Source organism: Coniosporium apollinis (assembly GCF_000281105.1).
Source record: "Coniosporium apollinis CBS 100218 chromosome Unknown supercont1.38, whole genome shotgun sequence".
Taxonomy (NCBI): domain Eukaryota; kingdom Fungi; phylum Ascomycota; class Dothideomycetes; genus Coniosporium; species Coniosporium apollinis.
Genome location: NW_006913300.1, coordinates 102,075 through 121,639, shown reverse-complemented (window position 1 = coordinate 121,639; position 19,565 = coordinate 102,075). Strand labels below are relative to the sequence as shown.

The 19,565-nt window shown below is 55.2% G+C and overlaps 6 protein-coding genes across 6 annotated transcripts; 1 reads left to right on the top strand and 5 right to left on the bottom strand.

The window, feature by feature from the left end:
• Positions 1–709: 709 nt before the first annotated feature.
• W97_07391 (MC family mitochondrial carrier protein) lies at positions 710–1,860 on the top strand (the record flags this gene model as incomplete). Its single annotated transcript, XM_007785021.1, has 4 exons — positions 710–970; positions 1,033–1,081; positions 1,143–1,159; positions 1,213–1,860. 4 exons carry the CDS (start codon positions 710–712, stop codon positions 1,858–1,860), a joined length of 975 nt encoding a protein of 324 aa, XP_007783211.1.
• Positions 1,861–2,419: 559 nt separating this feature from the next.
• Positions 2,420–4,734, bottom strand: W97_07390 (AGC/NDR protein kinase; the record flags this gene model as incomplete). The annotated part of the gene is made up of 3 exons (XM_007785020.1): positions 2,420–3,259; positions 3,313–3,375; positions 3,424–4,734. The coding sequence occupies 3 exons, from the start codon at positions 4,732–4,734 to the stop codon at positions 2,420–2,422; spliced, it is 2,214 nt and encodes a 737-aa protein (XP_007783210.1).
• Positions 4,735–5,257: 523 nt separating this feature from the next.
• W97_07389 (uncharacterized protein) lies at positions 5,258–5,989 on the bottom strand (the record flags this gene model as incomplete). Its single annotated transcript, XM_007785019.1, has 3 exons — positions 5,258–5,375; positions 5,467–5,657; positions 5,759–5,989. The coding sequence occupies 3 exons, from the start codon at positions 5,987–5,989 to the stop codon at positions 5,258–5,260; spliced, it is 540 nt and encodes a 179-aa protein (XP_007783209.1).
• A 1,095-nt stretch (positions 5,990–7,084) lies between these two features.
• W97_07388 (uncharacterized protein) lies at positions 7,085–14,017 on the bottom strand (the record flags this gene model as incomplete). The annotated part of the gene is made up of 5 exons (XM_007785018.1): positions 7,085–7,249; positions 7,316–12,336; positions 12,382–12,649; positions 12,861–13,551; positions 13,872–14,017. The coding sequence occupies 5 exons, from the start codon at positions 14,015–14,017 to the stop codon at positions 7,085–7,087; spliced, it is 6,291 nt and encodes a 2,096-aa protein (XP_007783208.1).
• A 1,797-nt stretch (positions 14,018–15,814) lies between these two features.
• W97_07387 (uncharacterized protein) lies at positions 15,815–17,871 on the bottom strand (the record flags this gene model as incomplete). The annotated part of the gene is made up of 3 exons (XM_007785017.1): positions 15,815–15,882; positions 15,944–16,717; positions 16,773–17,871. The coding sequence occupies 3 exons, from the start codon at positions 17,869–17,871 to the stop codon at positions 15,815–15,817; spliced, it is 1,941 nt and encodes a 646-aa protein (XP_007783207.1).
• Positions 17,872–18,581: 710 nt separating this feature from the next.
• W97_07386 (uncharacterized protein) lies at positions 18,582–19,526 on the bottom strand (the record flags this gene model as incomplete). Its single annotated transcript, XM_007785016.1, has 3 exons — positions 18,582–18,761; positions 18,821–19,116; positions 19,184–19,526. 3 exons carry the CDS (start codon positions 19,524–19,526, stop codon positions 18,582–18,584), a joined length of 819 nt encoding a protein of 272 aa, XP_007783206.1.
• Between the last annotated feature and the right edge of the window lie 39 nt (positions 19,527–19,565).

Sequence of the window (19,565 nt, the reverse complement as noted above, 5' to 3'; positions counted from 1 at the left end):
TGAGGCGTGTAGCTTGCCTAGTCAGAAAGTCGTTGTCATCCTCCATGAGGTGCTTGGGAGGCTTGATGCTTTCCCGCGATTGCTTATACCGCAGAAGGCTGGATACTTGCCATACGTGCAGCATCCGAGGTCAGCAATTCAGTTTGAGCAGTACACTGAGCCAACTCCTGCATGTTTCGTTCCGGTAACGGTGTTCAGGTGACGCCTTTCGTGGTGCTTGATAGCGAGCGCTGCACATCTTGTGCGCTTGCCAAGCGTGACAGATAGCCGACAAATACGAACAACGATGTGATTGTACTGTCCTCATGAGCGCGCTGCTGCAAGGTCTCTGGTGACATTCTGCAGGCGGTAGGTAAAGCTGGGCGGGTGTGCGGATCTTGCTGCAGGTACAGCGTTGCTTGCATGCATGTGAAGTCGGCGGAGGAGTTTCAGCCGGAGAAGCAAGTCCCAGCTCCGTGACCTTGGACCTCGGATCTGACGTCGAGTTTCCCACCGCCGCACCTATGGAGCTGTGCGCGCCATGTTAAACTCCGGCCGCGCAGAAGCTGTATAGATATTGAGAATTGCTCTACTGCTGCTCTCATAGTACTACTCCTAGAATACTACCCATTGTCCTTTTTTCGCTGTTCTGAGCCTTGTGTTGAACCTCCCTAGCTTCTCCCAGGACCTCCTCCAGCTCGGCGCGTGCGAGCGCACACCCACACCCACCATGGCCCCCTCAGTGGTAGAAAAGGTCGAGGCCGCCATACCCTCCACCCAAGAGCTAAAAGAAGAGGTCGTCGAGGCCTCCAAAAAGTCCTTCAAGAGCCTGCGCGACCTGGCCGCCGGCGGCGTGGGCGGCGTCTGCGCCGTCGTTGTCGGCCACCCGTTCGACCTCGTCAAAGTCCGGCTACAGACTGCGGAGAAGGGGGTGTACTCTGGGGCGATGGATGTGGTGCGGAAGACGATTGCTAGGGAGGGGATGCGGAGGGTGGGTTTTTGTGGTGTGAGCAGTCATGCTAGGTAGTTGGCGAGCTGACAGGACGTCTGTAGGGTCTGTATGCGGGTGTTTCTGCGCCGCTGGTGGGCGTGACGCCGATGTGTGAGTGCTTCCAACCGCGTCCCCTCTCAGAACAGTTCACTTGACTAATAACACCAAATAGTCGCCGTGAGCTTCTGGGTAAGGCCCCCCCAATCCAACCCCACCACCCCTCCTGCCCCTAACAACCCCAGGGCTACGGCGTCGGCAAATCCCTCGTACAGACCTTTTCCGAGGTAAAAAACAACCAATACAGCGTCGCCCAAGTCAGCGCCGCCGGTTTCTTCTCCGCAATCCCCATGACCCTCATCACCGCCCCCTTCGAGCGCGTAAAAGTGCTCCTCCAAATCCAAGGCCAGAAACAGCTCAAGCCCGGCGAGAAGCCTAGATACAGCGGCGGGCTCGACGTGGTGCGACAACTCTACCGCGAAGGCGGTATCCGGTCTGTTTTCCGCGGCAGCGCCATGACGCTCGCGCGCGACGGGCCCGGATCGGCTGCCTACTTCGCGACGTACGAGACCATCAAGAGGAGGTTGACGCCAAAGGACGCAAATGGGCTGCCGGGGGACCTGAGTCTGGTGGCCGTGATGGCGGCGGGAGGCGCGGCGGGTGTCGCGATGTGGATTCCAGTGTTCCCGGTCGATACGATCAAGAGCAGGCTGCAGAGCGCGGAGGGGAACCCAACGATTGGAGGGACGATTAGGCAGGTGTATAGCAGGGGAGGGGTTAAGGCGTTCTTTCCGGGATTCGGGCCGGCGTTGGCGAGGGCGGTGCCGGCGAATGCGGCGACGTTTTTGGGGGTCGAGTTGGCGCACAAGGCGATGTCAAAGGCATTTGATTAGGGGCGAAGGGTTTGTGGACAACAGGAATTAGACGTAAGATTGAATCTGTACAGATTTCAAGAGACCACGAGCGTTGTTCCTGCGAGTAGGAAGTGATGGGTGATTGACAGAGAAGTAAACTTCTTGCACTCATAGAATATCTGGTGGCGAATGTTCTGGGAGGGTACTGGCCTTTTTTTGTTCATGGGTGTCTCGCTGAACGCAGTACGGGATGGTGGATTGACCGTCACTCACCACGGTTGCCGGCCCCTGCTTGCACTGATGTACGTCGCTGAAGATTACAAATAGTACAGCGTATGCAGTGAAAGGTGGCAAGTACTTGGACCTTCCCTAGCTTTCCTTAGAATTGCTGGAACAGGAGCACCAGCCTGATGCTTTCCATACCTGTCTGTACTGGAGGCCGATGTAAACAGTAACGTCAACTCACAGCAGAGCTAGCAACAAGAGAAGCCTCCTACGCAAGAGAACATCCAGGCAACAACAATAAGACGACCTGAACTCAAACGAGGCCGCAAGAACTCCAAACAGCGCCAGCGAAACCTCATCCCGTTCCGGCTCCTTATGTCGAAGAACCCATTTCCTGATCCTCCACCACATCCCCCGAATCCGCACTCTTCGTGCTCAACATCGGTCGCCCGATCCTCTCCTCCCCCTCCAGCATCCACATCCTCGGCCTGCGGTACGTATATCCCAGAAACGCGCCCATCTTCCTCAACTCCAGGACCTTCTTCCCGACCTGCGGATCCCTCAACAGCCTATCCCTCGGACGTTTCTTCTCCTTTTTCGGCTTCCTCGCCGTCGGCGGAGTACCAGCCGGCGACGACGCCACGCCATCAACACCCCCCTGAATCCCATCGCGGCGCTCAAACCTATTATCCTTGCCGCCGTCCACCGCAACCGGTTCCTCGGCAGCCGCAGCAGTCGAGGCTGCGGATGAGGACGTCGAGCCCCCATGCGGCCCCCCGCCTTGGCGCCCGTCCGACAGGATATCCTTCTCGTCATCGAAGTACTTCGTGATCGGCTGATCGCCCTGAACACGCGGCACGAAGGGTGCCGGCTCGAGGTGCAGCGTCTCCCACCTGACGCCCGCAAAGAAGGGGTGCGCCTTGATATCGTCGGCGTCATCCGCGTAGACGAAGTGGCCCGCGGCGTTGCGCGAGGCGTGCCGCTGGGCGTGGTGGAGGTGGCGGTAGCGGCGGGGTGTTGGGGGCGGAGTCATGGGTGTGGAGGACGAATCGTTAGTTTTATACTTGCGTGATGAGAGCCGGTATTCTTTGTCTTGCAGCATGCGGTAGATGAGGTCCATGGCTTCGTAGGTTACGGGGGCGAGCCGGATGTTGGAGGTGCCGGGGCGGGCGATGCGGGTTGTTTGGGGGAAGCCGAAGGTCGTGTTGTGGGCCTGGGGGATGTTAGCTGTGAACAAGCCTGATGAGAGGGAAGGAGATGGCGAACCAGGATCTTGCGCTTCGTCTCGGCTCTGTTCTCGCTGAAGAAAGGTGTCAATCCGTATAGACACTGGAGGGTCAGCACACATCTGGTTAGGGAAGTTGAAGCACTACAAACCTCATAAAGAATGACGCCGATGCTCCACCAGTCACATCGACCATCGTAGTCGTGTCCTCGGATGACCTCCGGCGCCATATACTGGCTAGTCCCGACGACACTCTTCGCTAGTCTCCGCTTCTGGGTGCGATTGAGCCAGTCCAGGGGCTTCATACCATGATCCTCCGGTCTGGTCCTCTCAACCAACCCACTAACGCCGCAGCTCACCGCGCTCGCCAGCCTCCTCACACTCGACCTATCCCTCTCTTCCTGGACATCCTGCGCGTCGCCCGGGACACTGATGCCGAAGCGCTCGAGCAGCGTGTAGCGCTGATGGTTGTGGTACGTCTGGTTATGAGCCCAGTGTCCGTCGAATGCGAGGCCGAAGTCCGAGATCTTGAGATGCCCTGACGCGGAAATGAGAAAGTTGTCTGGCTTCACGTCGCGGTGGATCCATTTCATGCGGTGGGTTTCCTCGACGCAGAGGATCATCTCGGCGATGTACCACCGTGCGACGCACTCGTCGAGCACGTCTTCGCGGAGTAGGAGCCCGAGGAAGTCGCCGCCCACCATATACTCCATCACGAGGTACAGGTGGCTGCTGTCCTGGAAGCTGGCAATCAAGGGGATCACCCACCGTGAGTTCTCGGACGCGACGAGGAAGTCTCGCTCTGCGCGTAGGTGGCCTTCTTGGCTGTTGCGTAGCATGTCGGATTTGCGTATGACTTTCATGGCGTAAACTTGTTTCTGGATCTGTGAAAGGTCCTGTTCGTCCCTGGAACCAGGCACCTGCAGAGGCGGGCTGTTGGGGTTTGGCACATCATCAGTGTCGCTGCTCGCCGGTGTCGTCGGTGAGGATGGCGAGGCAGCTGCGCGTTGGGGCTCTTGCTTCATCTCCGTAACGAGGCTGACGACGCCGAAGCTCCCCTTGCCCAGCACACGCACGAGTTCGTATCCCGCGATACTCACACCCTTGCTCGCCTTCCTCTGCATGCTTTTCGCCTTCAGGACTCTGGTCTGCCGAAGGTGCTCGCTTTCCGCCAGCAGCCATTCCTGGCGCACCTGCTGCCTTTCGCTGTTGGATAGCCCTAGCTCTGAAAGACGCTGCTCCAAGTCTCGGCGCCGCAGCGAGCGTGGACTGGTGGCAGAGAGGATGCCGTTGAAGTGCATCTCGAAGAATATTTTGGCAGCGGCGGTCGTCTCGACAGTTGAGATGGAGGGACAAACGGGCAGTGGTGGTGAGGATTGGCGGCGGACAATCTGCCGCGTCATGTCGCGCAGCGAGGCGGTGGCTGAGCTGGGCTCCGGTATAGGTTTGCTGGCGGATATCATGGCGGTGTGTGATAATGCTGTGGAAGAATGTCACAGAGCCAGGACTATGGCAGACGAAGACGATGAGTTGGGATGGTAAAGGACAATCAGGAGAGAAACGCGAAGATGGGAACAGGATGAGAGCATTTTGCTCCTTCCTCTTGCTAGAGCTGGTCCAGTAAGTGCCGCAAGTCTGGAGGAAATGACATTGAAACTAAGGTGCAGCTTCCGCCTAAGAAGGTGAACACAGATATAAGAGCAAGGACGAATGAGAAGCCGCATAGCACACGAATGACATAGGGTGTTGCTGCTTCTCAGTAAAGAAAGGAGCCAAGATTCAGCGGTCGTTCGCCCACCGGCTGCCGCCTGAGGAGATGGAAATCTATACGGATTTGCCAGCAGACACGAGGCGCAATATAAAGATGCCGTCTGACTGCCTCCTTTAAATACCGGGAGCCATGTTTGCGCAACTCAGATATATCCAAGATCCAACGCCATCGACCACAAGTACTACTAAAACAAGAGCAGCTTAGCCCGAGAAACCCTATAAGAACCAAGCAATGACTATCCCCAGCCCCGCCGCACCAGCAAGTAACGACGACGCACTCCCCCTCATTCCCGCAGCTCCATTGCCAGTTCCAGTCTGATTATACAGCGTTAACCTATACCACCCGTTAGCACATCGTCCCACCATCCACACCCCAATCTGAATCCTGCCCTTCCAGCCCAGCCCCGTCACCTAAGAACACCTACCTCAAACGGCCCCCACAAATCGTTCCGTTCTCCCCTGCACACCCAATATCGCACTCCCCATCCTCCAGCTTCTCAGACAAACTCGACAGATGCGGCGCGCACCAGCACTCGCGTCCATATTCGAGGCCGGCGAACTGGGTGCCGCCGCAGAAGGCGAAACAGCGGGCCGGCGTCATCTCGTCGTTGGCTTCCTGGTGCGCAGAGCGATTAGCGCTACATCTCAGCCTGCAATGTCTCGGCACCGGCCGCGTACAAAAGGTTCGGCCAAAGGTGGTGGAGGGGATTGACTAACCGGTTTTCCCTGCAACGCCCGCACTGAGCCTCCGGCCTCGATGTGCGTCGTCTCATTGTAGCAGCCCACATACTGGTATTTGCCCTCGCCGGGGCTGATTGTTGGGCCAGCTGGGGTGGAGGACGCGGTGGCTGTTGCGGACTGGGCGGAGACGGAGAGGATGAGGTTGACGAGGAGGAGGAGAACGGCTGCGAGGCGGGATAGCGACGTGGTGGGCGGTGATGTAGACATTACGGGATTATCGTGAAACTGTCTCAAGCAATACGGCGAAGAAACGTAGTCGCGGCAAATGTAGATAATGAATAATGGAGCTGGCCACGAATACAAAACAAGCAAAGAGAGAAGCAAGAAGGCTACTTGGTAGAAGGGACAGGAAGAAATGCCGTTGGGCTTATCGTGCAACGTGAGGGAGGAGCATGGCGTGGCCCGCAGCTGAAAATAGCTATCCAAATCTCTCTCGGTAGAGAGCTGAAGGTTCAATCGAGGCGTTCACCCCTGCATCGATCCGCCAAAACGGGGCAAGGCCAGGGCAGAGCACGGGCGGCGGATTTGTGGCTGGCTGGGCGCTGGCACCCTGCAGGACTTGGCGGATTGTTGATATAGTTGTTCAGGGTGGGCGAGAACGCGTCGCTGATACGCATGGCTATGAGAACCATGTGAATCACGAGCGAAGGATGGAGTACGGGGACGATTGGAGTGCATACAACGCGACGCAACGTGAGACACGAGCAGATAAGGGCGACCCAGGTGTTGTTTGGGCAGTCTAGCTCATGATGGAGAGAGGACCGTAGAAGCGGTCCTTCTGCTAGGCTACAACACGGCCAGACTGCGCATTGACGTAGGCTACGAACAAAAGTCTTCGTGTATGTGCTCTAAGGCCGTCTTGAAAGTCCCCCACACGAACCTCTCACCAACTGCCACCCTCCCCAGCACGAAAGAACAAAAGCGACAGTCGCTCGCTGGCAATCCAAGGAGAGAAAAAGCAGATCCAAAATTCCCTCCCATCCGTCCCTGCAGACACGCCGGTCGTGAGCGCGTAAGTCGTCCTTGTGTGTCCCTGCCCAAGCCCATCCGAGCCATCCCATCCCATGCCATGCGCCCGGACGAGCAACCCAACCGAAAACGTACAGAGGCCCCAAACAAAAAGCTCGACGCGCTCGCGAGCGATGTTGGTACAAAAGAACAGCGCCAAATCATAAAGCTGGAGCGCTAGACCGCCAGAGGTAGGTAAGGATAGATAGCTAGTAATGTTTTCCTCTAGATCTTACAGTGAGCGGTGCAGAGAGCTGCAAAGTGAGTGCATAGTGACGGAGTCGTTGTATGTTTTCATGCACCTGCCATTTCGAAGTCGGCGGCTTCTCTCAGCGCTTGCAGCTCGGAGAGTTGCGAGGTGAGCTCGCTGAAGATGTCGCTCATGGGGCACGCGTTCTGAAGCATGCCGTTGCGGAAGGGATGGATTATGTTTCGAAGGGCCAGAGTCGTTATGCAGGTCTGTGAATGGTAGGTCAGCGACTGTTCCGCCCAGCATGGGATTAGATATGTCTATGAACCGCTTACCTCGATGCGCGAGATTTGATGCTCCACAAAGTTGAGCAAGAACCGATCCGTGATCTCACCACCGTTGTTCTTCATCCTCTCCAGTAGCGCGGTCTCGGGTGGCTTCAGTTGACTGGATCCCGGGCTCTCCAGGGTGCTACACAGCATCTCCAGGCGAAGACTGACGTTCCAGAGATCCCACACGTTCTCCGTGTCGATCGTCAGCTGGCTATCTCGCATCTTCGTGCCCGCTCCGTCTTTGCCGGCGTCCTGCTTCTCGGCTTCTGCGCGCTGCTGCTGGATGGCGAGTCGGCTCGCAAGCGAGTGCGGGTACATGAGGTAAATGTATTCCGGGTTTTCCAGGCCCTTGAGCCTTCTCTCGCCCAAGTCCTTCACTTCGAAACCTTGGCTCATGAGGGAGCGGAGTTCACGGCGGATGGCTTGGTTCATCATTTCGTCGCTGTCATCGGAGCCTGTGGACCCTGTTCGGTCTGACTCGATATGTGTCTCGAGCAGTCTCTGGATTTCCGCGATGAAATCTGACGACACCGTGATCTGGCCGCCATCGGCTACTGAGGAGATACGAGCTGCTCGATTGACCATCGGGCCGAAGTAGTCCATGCGTTTTGTTACTGGGTCGACTTCGCACACAGGCTGGCCCCAGTGGATGCCCATCCGGACCGAAAGCCCACGGAATATGACGTTTCCGTCGGCGTCGCAGACTTCTTGGCCGTTGACACTATTCAGGATCTCTTGAGGCCAAGGTACTTCCAGCAGCTGGCTCTGGATGGTAAAGCACCAGAGCAGCGCAGAGGGAACAGTAGGGAAAGCAACCATGAAAGCGTCGCCTTCTGTCTTTACCTCGTAGCCACCGATGATGCGCAGCTGTCTTCGCATGAGCTCGTTGTGCTGCTTGATGGCGGACCTCATCGCTATAGGATATGTCTCCCAGAGCATGGTTGAGTTCTTGATATCGGTGAATACCAAGCTGACATCTCCAGTGGGCGCTTCGACTTCCTGGTCCAGTCTCGCCAACTTGGAGTCCAGGGGAGCATCTCGTCCACGCTTCTTGGCCCGTGCCGCGTAGAACTCGTCAGGGGAGCCAGACGGTCCCATGGACATGCTGTGAGTCCTGAATCGGGCACGTTCTCGCTTCCTCAGGTCGCTGACACCGAGAATCATGACGGTGATCTTTGACGTTGCGCCAAAGGCTATGGCGAGGTCTCGAAGCTTTTGCGCCGCACGCATGAGATCGCCCCGCTCAGACCGGGCGACATCGACCGCGAAGTCCGGGGTAAGGTATTCCCAGAGTTCGCGAGAGGCTATCAAAACCATCTCGTCCGACTCGCGAAGTGTGATCTGCGCTATGTGTGGCGCTGCAATGACCGATGGAGAATGATTGATGTATCCAAAAGCACGAGAGACTTCGAGGATGTCGTTGAGCTTGCCTTGTCGAGAGACAAATCCCCCAGCTTCTCTGATACGTGCGCGCTCAGTTTGCTCGGCCGGGTCGTGCTTCCGCGTGATGACCTGATGACTCCCTTCAGAGTGGATGAGTAACGCTTGGGCATCTCCAACATTTGACACGAATAGCTCCATCTCTTTGAGGAACATGACTGTCGCGACGCTGCCAGAGTTCAGATCCTCGTTGCCCAGATCATTCGAGGTGATGGAGCCGCGGTGAGCCGTTGGTGTTGGACTGCTCTTGGTATCCAAGGCTTGCACAGCAGTTGTTGCGAGGTCTTTGTTCAAACCCAGGTATGTCCTCCGCAAGGCGTCGCCCGCTGTCTCTTCAGGCCTCAGCTTGTCAAGCTCCTCAGAGAATCGATTTTTGAAGTTGTCGTATAGGTACTTCGCAATCTTGGAACCTCCACTAGAGAGCGCTTGACCGTCGAACATGCCGAGGATGACTTCGTCCTCATGACTCCTAAACCTCGGTACAACCATGTCCATGGTCGAGAGGTGCTCGTTTCGGCCCAAGCTGTCCGCCATGCCGTAAGCCATACTGCCGACCATGGAACCGGATGTCCGAATTCTTCGATCCTCGCTCTGATCTGGCACGGAGGGCACCATCAATGTGACATCCATCAAGCCCAGGACTCTGAGACTGGTTAGGGAGGTGAAATCCGTTAAGTCCTTGCCATCGCGACTCCTTGCATGTTGAGAACCGCTGGGTTTGATTTCTAAGCGCTTGTTGCCCGACAGATTCAGAAACTTCAGGTTGCGGTTCCAGTTCCAATTCCAGTCGTACGGCCAATTCGAAACATTGTACTTGAGCGCATTATTACCAACGTCGAGGATGGCCAGCTTGGAAACTTTCCCTAGCTCGGCAGGAAGCGTCTGGAACTTGTTGCAGTTAATGTGAAGCACACGCAGAGAGCTTGTTTCCTCCAGGTCTTCCGACGGTAAAGAGGTCAAGTCATTGCCGGAAAGGTAAAGTTCCACGAGATTCTGCCACCTCCGGATGGTGCGTGACGGGACCTCGTAAATCTCATTGTACGATAGGTTGACGATCCTCAGTTCTGATAGCGTCTGGAGCTGCTCAAACACATCATCCTGCAGTCTGTTGTCGGCAAGGAACAGATGTCGAAGGGATCCTGCGAACGTCATGACCATGCGGTTCATGAGCGAGGAGTCTTTTCGACTAAGGGGAGTGATGGTTCCAGTCATGGACGCGTCAGTTGGTACTCTCGACAGTACCGAGCCCTTTCTCGGGTACGGTACATAAGAAGACGCAATGGACCCCGTTCTCTGAGATGCTGCTGGCGAGCTGCTCACGCTGAGAAGACTTCCCGATGCCTGGCTGGGACGGCGGGCTGCAAAATCTTCGAGCTTTCCGAGCTCTTCGTAACTCGGACTTTGAGACAGCCCGGGGCTTTGTGCAAGTGTGCCGTCATAACCAATCTGATTGTCGACAAGTGCAGGAATGGGTCCGAGTTTGGGGAAACTGTCAAGTACGTTGGATGAAACGTTGAGGGTCTCTAGTCTCCGCGCAAACCATATCTCTGCCGGCAACGTACTCAGGCTGTTTTCTCGCACATCAAGATAGCGAAGCTCTGCCAATCGGCCAATATCAGGTGGGAGACTGCTCAAATTGTTCCTGGCAATACTCAGATGCTCCAGCCGGACCAGTCTGCCAATCTGAGGCGACACCGACACGAAGTGGTTTTTGTCCAACACAAGCTTCGTCAATCCGCTGAGCTTCCCAAACAAGTCCTCCGGTAGCTGCGCGAGCTTGGCCGACGCTAAATTGAGCTGGCTCAACGAGGGAACCGGGGCCGCCATTCCAAATCTCGTCACCGGATTGTGGTTGAGATGCAGTACCCTAATTTTCTCAAAAGATCCCTCGAAAGCTGAGATTGAGTTGTGGCCCACCATGAGATATTCAAGACACGGCAACTGCGACATGACATCGATATTGGCGAGTGCGTTAAACCGAACATCTATCTCTCTCAGATTGACTAGGTTGCTGAATGTCGGCGGAAAGCTGCCAGTTAATTTGTTGTTCGTTGCCCAAAGCCTCTCAAGGTTGACAAGTTGGCCAATTCTGGGTATACTGGAGATGGAGTTGAAGCTGATGTCGAGGTCAACCAGAGTCTGGATATCGCAAAGAAAGTCAGGGAACTCTTGCAACGAATTCGACGATAGATTGAGGCTGCGAAGCGCAGTGTACTGGCCGAAGTATTTGGGAAGTGAGCTGAGCTTGTTGTTTGACAACCTCAGACTGACCAAACTCTGCAGCCTGTGCAGTTCCGCATGTTCCAGTTGCTCCAGGCGGTTGTTGGAAACATCAAGCATGGTAAGTTTGCTTGCCAGGCTAAGACTCGGAGGGAGCCGCCATGCTTCATTGCTGGTATATTTGATCTCGCGGAGGTTCGAGCATGCCTGAATGAAGTCTTTCGGTACGTCAAGCGAGAGGTTGCGCGAGAGATTTAGCGAGGTTATCTCCGTTGCTTTCTGGTACAGGGTAATGGGGATCGTGATGAGATTACGACCTTGCAGATCGATATGGCTGAACTTTTGCATCTTGCTGAACCCAGGGTCCTTGTCCAGACTAGAGTAACCGCTCATTTTCGCAGGCAGAAAGGTGAAGCGGCACAGATAGCTGTTGTCGTCTCTGCCGATTTCGTCGAGGCGATCTGCCTCAGTGTAACCCGCCAGCTCAAGCAGCCGCTTCTGGATAACGAGTGGCCTTTCTTGGGGATCAAGTTGCTTCGATGTGTCGTGCTTTCGCATGACAATGTGGTAATTGTCGAGCTCGTCTTGAAGGTAGGTCTTCTTGCCAAGCACTTGGATAATTTCAGACACGGTAGTGTTCAAACCTAGCGAGAGAACAGCAAAGGTGGAGTCGGTCCGGAACACGCGTATGTAATGTGGTATTCCAGGGTCTTCATCTTTGGGTGGGTTCCCCGCTTCGTCAAGCTCGCGGAGTCTCGAAATGTTCTCGTCTTGAACTCTCTTCACAGCCCACGAATCAGGTGCGTCCCAAGCGCCAGCGGCACCGTCGGGTGGCTTCTGCTCGCCGGCCGTGTCATCGCCTGGCCACCCGGTATAAATCTCCGATGCGGGGGGAGTCATCAGTGGTAGTGCTTGTTGAGCGTTGACGATACCTTCCATGTGGTTCAAATCCGTATCGAGATTCCACAATGCATTGTTTCCAGCCACATCAGCTCTGACCTGGTTAGGGTCTTTGCCGGCAGGATAGTCTTTAGGTGGAAGACCTGATTTTGTACTCTTGAAAGGCAATCTGCGACCGTGTTCTCGCTTTGGAGGAGCAGCGTCCCTGCCGGTTGGACGAGCCTGACCACGTTGACTGGATGCATCATCTACAATGGCGTCCCTCTTCCTCGCGGCCAGCGGAGCTGCTTCTGTCTTCGGCACCCTCGCAGAATTTATTGAAGACTGAAGAGACACTGACGACAAAGGAAGGTCTTTCAAATTATCGGGGCCCGACCGCTCGCCCTTGTCCCGCCCTCGAAGCTTGTCGAATATCGAGCGCTTGCCGCTCTTCGGAGCAACAGGGGACTTCTGCGAAAGCGTCTCTCGACTCATCGCGCTCTTCATGCTGCCAGATGGGCTGGAGGGACGAGGTGCGGGTGGATTCTTCGAGTTCAGGGCAGAGCCTATGGCCGGTGGATACGCCTGGGGATCATTTCGTCTTGAGTTGCCCGCGGGGTCTTCACGAGATATGGTCGGCTGCAAAGTGTAGCCCGGCGCCGTGTCAAATGGTTTAGAGTCGTCTTTACTTCGATTATGTCTATGCGGAAGGTGCAACCTGTGCGAGGTAGTTTTTGACGTTTTGTTAGACTGTTGGTCCGCGTTGTAGCGGCTGCCGTCGGGAGGAGCAGGTACGTCCTTTGATTAAAAGTCAGTCACGCTCGAGGTACAGCGGTGGATCTTGGATAGGAATAGGAAGCCGCTTTCACGTGGTGCAAAAGTTGAAAAGCAACCCAAAGCCCAATCGCTGAGAACTAGAACAATGGCATACGAGTAGAGCCTCCTCAATAACTATTTGTCAATAGTGGAGACTGTCACCGCATAACCCCCACACTATCACAACTCTTACCTTGAAGTCTTGAAAGGCCCAAGGCGTCACCTCACTGGAGGATTGGGGCCCGGGCGTCCGTGGACGAGAGCTTGCTGGCGAACCCGGCGTGCTGCCAAAGCTACTAGCTATGGTGTTGTGGATGGAATTATTCCGATTTCTCATGCGAGAAGCTTGCTCGGAGCCATTGATCGTACTGCTGGTCACGGTACTGGCATTCGAATCCTGCCTTGGCTCACCTGCCGCAGGGTCTTCACCAAAGATGTTGTGAAGTTTCTTGTGGAAGCCACGGCCGACGCTGGACTTTGAGCCAGTGCTGCTGACGGTAGTTGCACTGGCGATGGAAGGCCGCCTGTCGTCACCAGGGAAATTCATCCCCTCAATCTCACCGCCGTTAGGCCGAAAGCCTGGCGACATTTGTCCAAAGTCCTCGCTCGAGTCGTTATAGAAGCTCCCAAAGACGCTAGAAGGCATTGGCGCGGAGCCGTTGGCAGATATCCAGGGGGGATTTAACGTTGGAGCGGAAGGACCCTGGCGAGGGTAGGATGGCGCTTTGCCTCCGCTGTTATCGAGCACGGAGAGGTCTTTGCGATGGCTGCCCAGGTCGGACGGTCGTGCGGTCTCCCAGGGTGCTATATCGGCGCTCGCAGAATACGGCGCTGCGGAGTTTGGGACCTTCGAGCCTGGTGAGATTTCCGTGTCCTTGTCGACCCTGCGCAAGCTTGTCAGCTGAATGTATACGGTGACAAGCGTGGTGTCAGATCGAGAGCAGCAAACAATGAGCGACGGCGCGCAATAACACGAGTCCCTCAACCACCATGGGTATATTGTCTACCAGTGAGCAAGAGTGACGACGCAGTCTCTCCCTGCCGACGATGGCTAAGGACAAGGCTGCTTCTCCGCGCGTCGAGGACTTGTGATAGGTATAAGGCAACGAGTCCGCCAGCAGAACGGTATCGAGCCAACGAACTCAAAAAGACATCGTGTCGCCGCAGCCAGCTCTTGGATTCCCGAAAAGGCGAAATCACGTACTTCTGCTCCTTGTTGGTGCTGACTTTGACGGGTGTGCCTCGAAACCGGGATGCAAAGCTAGGAGTGATCGTGTCGGTCGACCGCCAGCTGTCCGCTCCCGAGCTGGCGGCGGATCCATGCCGTCCATTGTTCTCCTTCTTCACCATGATGGCGAAATGTCTGGACGGCCAGAGGCGATGCTGCGAGCCGAGACTTGTCTCAGTGGGCGGGATGTCGAGCTCTCGCGGCTCAGGCCATCAGTCGCCGAATACCAGGTAAGCGTTCATGGGGATTTGGGATGATTCGACTGCGAAGACATGGAGGTTGATCTGATGGAGGTTTGATCTGACGCGGCGGCCTTCGAGTGGGGTCACAGTTGTGCTGCAAGTGGTTTGGCCCGACCTGAGGCGATCTTCAATTCAGCTTGGGGGCGGTCTCGGCGCCTGAGCCGAATCAAGGGTTTAGATGGCGCGAGCACTTGGATCCCATCTCCTTCTTCAGACGATTGTTATTGTTTCATAACTCTCAATACAGTAGCACGTCACTACAATCTTAACAGTCTGAAAGAGTGTCCAGCGGGGTACACGGTACTTACTGACGGACACCGCCGCTCAGCTACGGCCTTAAGGAACTGCAGGCGTCCCCCGATGACACTTTCTCTGTGCCGTCCGCGCTTCCCCGCAATTTGCGCCTCACGGCCCGCGATGCATGGGCCACGAAGAGGTTTGGACATCTTGACCTCCCACGCGAGTGACAGAAATCGCCGGACTCCAAAATAGATAGGTCTTCAGTCAGCTAAGGAAAGGCTACGAATAGAAGCAACTCCTTATAGTATACCACCTTAAGAGTGCGTTCAGGCTACAACTAGAGGTGGAACAGCTGGGGTAAAGGTCTTTAGGAACGTGGCGAGTCTAATAGATTTTGGGGGTTTAGGAGTGGATTAGAAGTCCAGCGATTGGCGTGTCTAGGCGAGTTCTATCACTCGTGTGCGGCCTTATAACTTACTCCTAAATCACCAAAGTCTATTAGATTCACCGTATCTCTAAAGATCTTTACTCTAGCCATCCTACCTCTAGATCTAGCTTGCACATGTTTATATGGCAGCATATCATGAAGGATCACGCCTATTCATGACCTCCGTAAGCTAACTGAAGACCGATCTGTTTTCCCGAGTCCGGCAATTTCTGTCACTCAGGTGCCTCCCAAGGGCAGAACCAAAAATCCGTGGCCACGCGAACCTACAAAAATCCAACTGCAGGGCGGCAACGGATTCCTGAGTCTACCCCTGGGGAGTAGGAGCACTCTCAGCGCAGCCGTGGTGAGTCTGTAAGCCGCACTCGTGGATGGAAAATCCATACACTTGTCGCCATGCAGTGCTCTCTGTTCAGACTCCATTAGCTAGACAGAACTGCTCAGTGGGAGAGATATCTCACACGGAGTCGCATAGCTTCATCTTCGCTCCTGAGACCCTCAGTCGTGGCTAAAAGAGCTGTTCTCATCCTTCTCTTGATACTAGAAAATAGCTGTTCTATCGTCTTCCGCAATGAAGTTTTTACAGACTTGAACAACTGATGATATTCTAGCGCCTGAAGAACATCTTTATAGGTTGGGCGCGATTGCAAAATAGCCAAGGCATTTTTGTAGTCAGAGGATACGATGGCACTAAGGACACAGTCTGAACTGTATATAATTCCACACGGAGCTAGAGATCCAACTGTCAATAATCGTCTGGCCGGAGTGTGAGCAATCCAATTGAAGTTGTCTTCACGCATCAGATCTATCGGCGTGTGCTTGTGCCATTAGGGACTAAACAGACGCATTCATCAAAACTGAAGTTTTTCGATGGGTGATTTCATTCGCCGTCACGCGCTACAATCAACCACTAAAGAAGATAGATACCATAACTCTTGTGTTCAGCTGTGAGCTAGATCCGAAGACGCCGGCAGGTCCAATCCCGTCTCTCTCTAATCGACCTTGATAGACCCATAGATTTTGAGCACAAAAAACCAACTCGCAAAGAACCCAATCGTGCCTGCATCTCGTCAGTAAAACAAGTCTCCAGCCAAAATCAAGGGACAGCGATGCCAACTCACCCGTAAGCACAAAAAACAGCACACTGATCAACGCACTATACCCTAAAAACAAGCCAGCGCCCGTAACGCTCGAAAACGCCATCGTCCTGACCCAATAAACCAAACAATACGCAAACACATAGACCGCGCTGGCGCCCGCCGTCATGAACGCGCGCCACTGCCACCGATAGTCCTCCGCACACAGCAAGAAATACACCATCAGCACCGTGACCGCCGCACACGTCATGATCATGAGCCCGAAGCACACGAACAGGAAGCCGAACATGTAGTACACCTTGGAGAACCAGATGCTGTTCATGATGAAGTAGAGCTCGACAAAGATCGCGCCGAACGGCAGGACGCCCACCAGCAACATGCTCGGCAGCGGCCTCAAATACCCCCCGGCGGGCGGGATCTGTCTCGGGATCTGGTTCGTGCGGACCGGCGCCTCGACCACGGGCGCGCGAAAGCCAAGCCACGACCCCGTCAGGGAAAGCGGGACGGAGATGAGGAACCAGATACCGACGATGACGACCATGGTGCCGAAGGGCACGGCGCCGGAGGCGGCCTTGGCCCACACGAAGAGGTTGAGCAGGAAGAAGGTGCTGAAGACGAGCCCCGGAAGAGCCAGGGGCGTGTAGGCGAAGTTGAGCTTCCAGGACTCGCCGCGGAAGTGCTTGTAGGTGCGCGCGGAGACGTAGCCGCCGATGAAGCCGAAGAGCGTGTAGAGGAGGATCATCACGGTGGCGAGGGAGCCGCGGTTTGAGGGGGAGAGGAAGCCGAGGAGGGCGAATACTGGGGGGGTTTGTTAGTTGGAGATACGGGATTAGTGAGGAGAGAACCCGCCCACCTATTGTGAATCCAGTCATCATGAAGAGCTGGGCTCCGTTGCCGAGGAGCACGCTGAGCAGGAGAGGATGCTTCGGTGGTCTAAAGACGTCGCCGTGGACGAGCTTCCAGCCGGAGTCCTCTTGCACACCCTCTTCAACCACGCTTGTGCCTGATAGGTCATCCAAGGCGAGCTCGTCTAGGCGGTTGTATCTGGCGATGTCCTTCCTCAACGTCCGGATCAAGATGGTTGCCACCATGCATATCAAGAAGACAACGATGACGGCAGAGTTGATGAGCGAGAACCAGTGAATGCTCGGGTCGTAAACGTGCAGGTACTTGTCCCATCGAGTAGCAAACGACGTCTTGGATGGCCGCCAATACACACTATACGTGTACAACGCGGTGGTCGACTCTTTCTCCGATAGTATAAGCGGATCTTTCGGATCTCCGCATTCGGCTTTTCCGTCTCCGATCATTTTCGAATCTCTCAGTGAGCGCGGCTCCACCAACACGCCAACTACCCGGTAGGTGTCCCTGCTCGGCTGGTGGAAGTCGATCACAATGTCGTAGTGATTGTTGAGCCTCGGCTGCTCGTTCTCCACAGAGCCGAGAGCAAACCCGGGGCTGTAGAACTGCGTCATAGTATTCGGATCGTATTGTAGCTGTCCAGCCGGTAGCCCATCAACCAGCCAGTTGAGATTGTAGCTTTGCCATATCCGCCTGTTCACGAACTTCGCTTCTCGTGGGGCAAACTTCTGTTCCGAGCACGCTGCTTTGCAGGTTTCATTCTTGCCCATACGCAGATCGAATGGCGACGTCTGTATCCGGTCCCCGAACAGTATGCTCCCCAGCGATTCTGAGATGTATTTTGCTCCGCCCGCTGGCTCGCAGAAGTGGAACCTCGAGTGGTAGTAGTCGAAGGAGAAGACGGACCGCACCTGAGCGTCTTTTTGCGATTCGGCGGGCGTCAGGTGGTTCACGTGTAGGGGCACTTCGTCGCCGTACTTGTAAGACGTCGGTGCTACGCCAGGGAGGTAGAACGCTGATGAAGGACATGGTGTGAGGAGGAGGAGGGTTGAGAGCACCACGCCCGGTGATGTGAGATCGCGAAGTCGCATGGCGATATGTCCGTGATGTCTCTGTAGTCGGATCAGTGACGGCTTGGAGTTGGGATAGCACAGGGAGTGTCGTATGCAGGGGCGGATGTTGCTGTACATACAATGCCCAACCGGGCAGCACAGAGTTGCAAACACAATCAGCGGAGTCTGCAGGAGGCCTCTAGCTGAGACGTCTAGATTGTAATCAGCAGAAGATGGTAGAGGGATTGGTGGAGCACACGTATGTAAGGCGCGACGAACAGAAGCTTCAGCCTTGCAGCCCAAAGAGTGTGCGGCTTGGACCGACCCTGGATTCTCGGCGCGTCTCAGCCACACCACCGGGGTTTGATCGACGGATCGTCAAAGCCGTCTGAAGCTACTACCTAGGTACACGGATGAGAGGCGGATTGGGTAGGGGTTTCCAAGGCTGCCTTGACGGTGACAGAGATTGATATGGGTCTGGTAAGGTACAGTGCTCCGGCTACATTCGGTCGCCAACCAAGTTCCACGTTGGAAGACATCGGCAGTTCATAGAGTACACGGATATGAGAGATCCGGATGCTTCGTACGGTAAACACTACTATCTTCCAGCCATCCTCATACAATGCACTAATGCCACCCCGTGACCCGCTTACTCTAGGAGAATACCTCTATACATTGAGAGGCCGGAAAACTCAGGTGATATCATCGAACAAATCAGGGACATAGAAAAGCTCAAGGGACAAAGACAGCTAAACCAGGCCATCGTAGAGCGAGAGGGCGGAGACGATGGTCTCGTCGCGCTTCGAGCCCTCCTTGAACTCGGCCATGTCCAGGCTTCCGTTCTCATCCTTGTCCATCATTCTGAAGATCTTCCGGACGCGCTTCTCCGGCGTGTCTTCGTCTTCGGGGAGTTTGACCATGGAGCCGACCTGCAGGAGTTAGCTATCTGTGACCTTGACTTTCCCGAAAGCACTGCCGTCAGACTCACCATCTTGTATATCGCCTCGACGATCGCAAGCATCTCCTCGTAGCTGATCTTGCCGTCGCCGTCTATGTCGTACAGCTGGAATGCCCAGTCTAGTTTGTCCTCCATCTTCCCTCTGCTCGTCACGCTCAGCGCGCAGATGAACTCCTTGAAGTCGATTGAGCCTGACTTGTCTGCATCAAAGACGTTGAAGACGTAGTCTGCAAATGACGAGGGGTCGCCGAAGGGGAAGAATTGCTTGTAGATCTTTTGGAACTCCTCCTTGGTAAGCATGCCAGAGGGGCAGTCCTTTAGGAAACCTATGAGTGGACGTGCCCCTGTCAGCCTTGCTTCGGCGGAGCGTTCCAATAAGTGGTTCTGACGTACCCTTATACCATTGTTGTAGCTCCTTCTTGTCAAAGTGTGTGGCCCTCTGTAGCTCAGCGAGCTCTGCTTGGGAGAGCTTGCTCTGGCTGTGGAGTTGGATAATCAGCCGGGCATTCTCAATGACGAGACAACTGATGTTGGTCCGGTGGAAAAGGTGTTGCTCCAGTGTCCTGATCCGGATCTTCAAGGCCTTGTTCCGGCGAATTTTGTAGCTGTCATGGCCGAAGGAGTATGTGTGTGGTAAATGGGCGGGACGGTGTTTTCTGGCGAACTTGAGCGGTGGATGTGAGTTTGGCAAGAGGGATATCCTGCTAATCGGCGAGGCTGCTTCGGAGTGCTGCATGGCTGTTTGCTCGGTGTTGCGACAAATCTTACTCGCAAT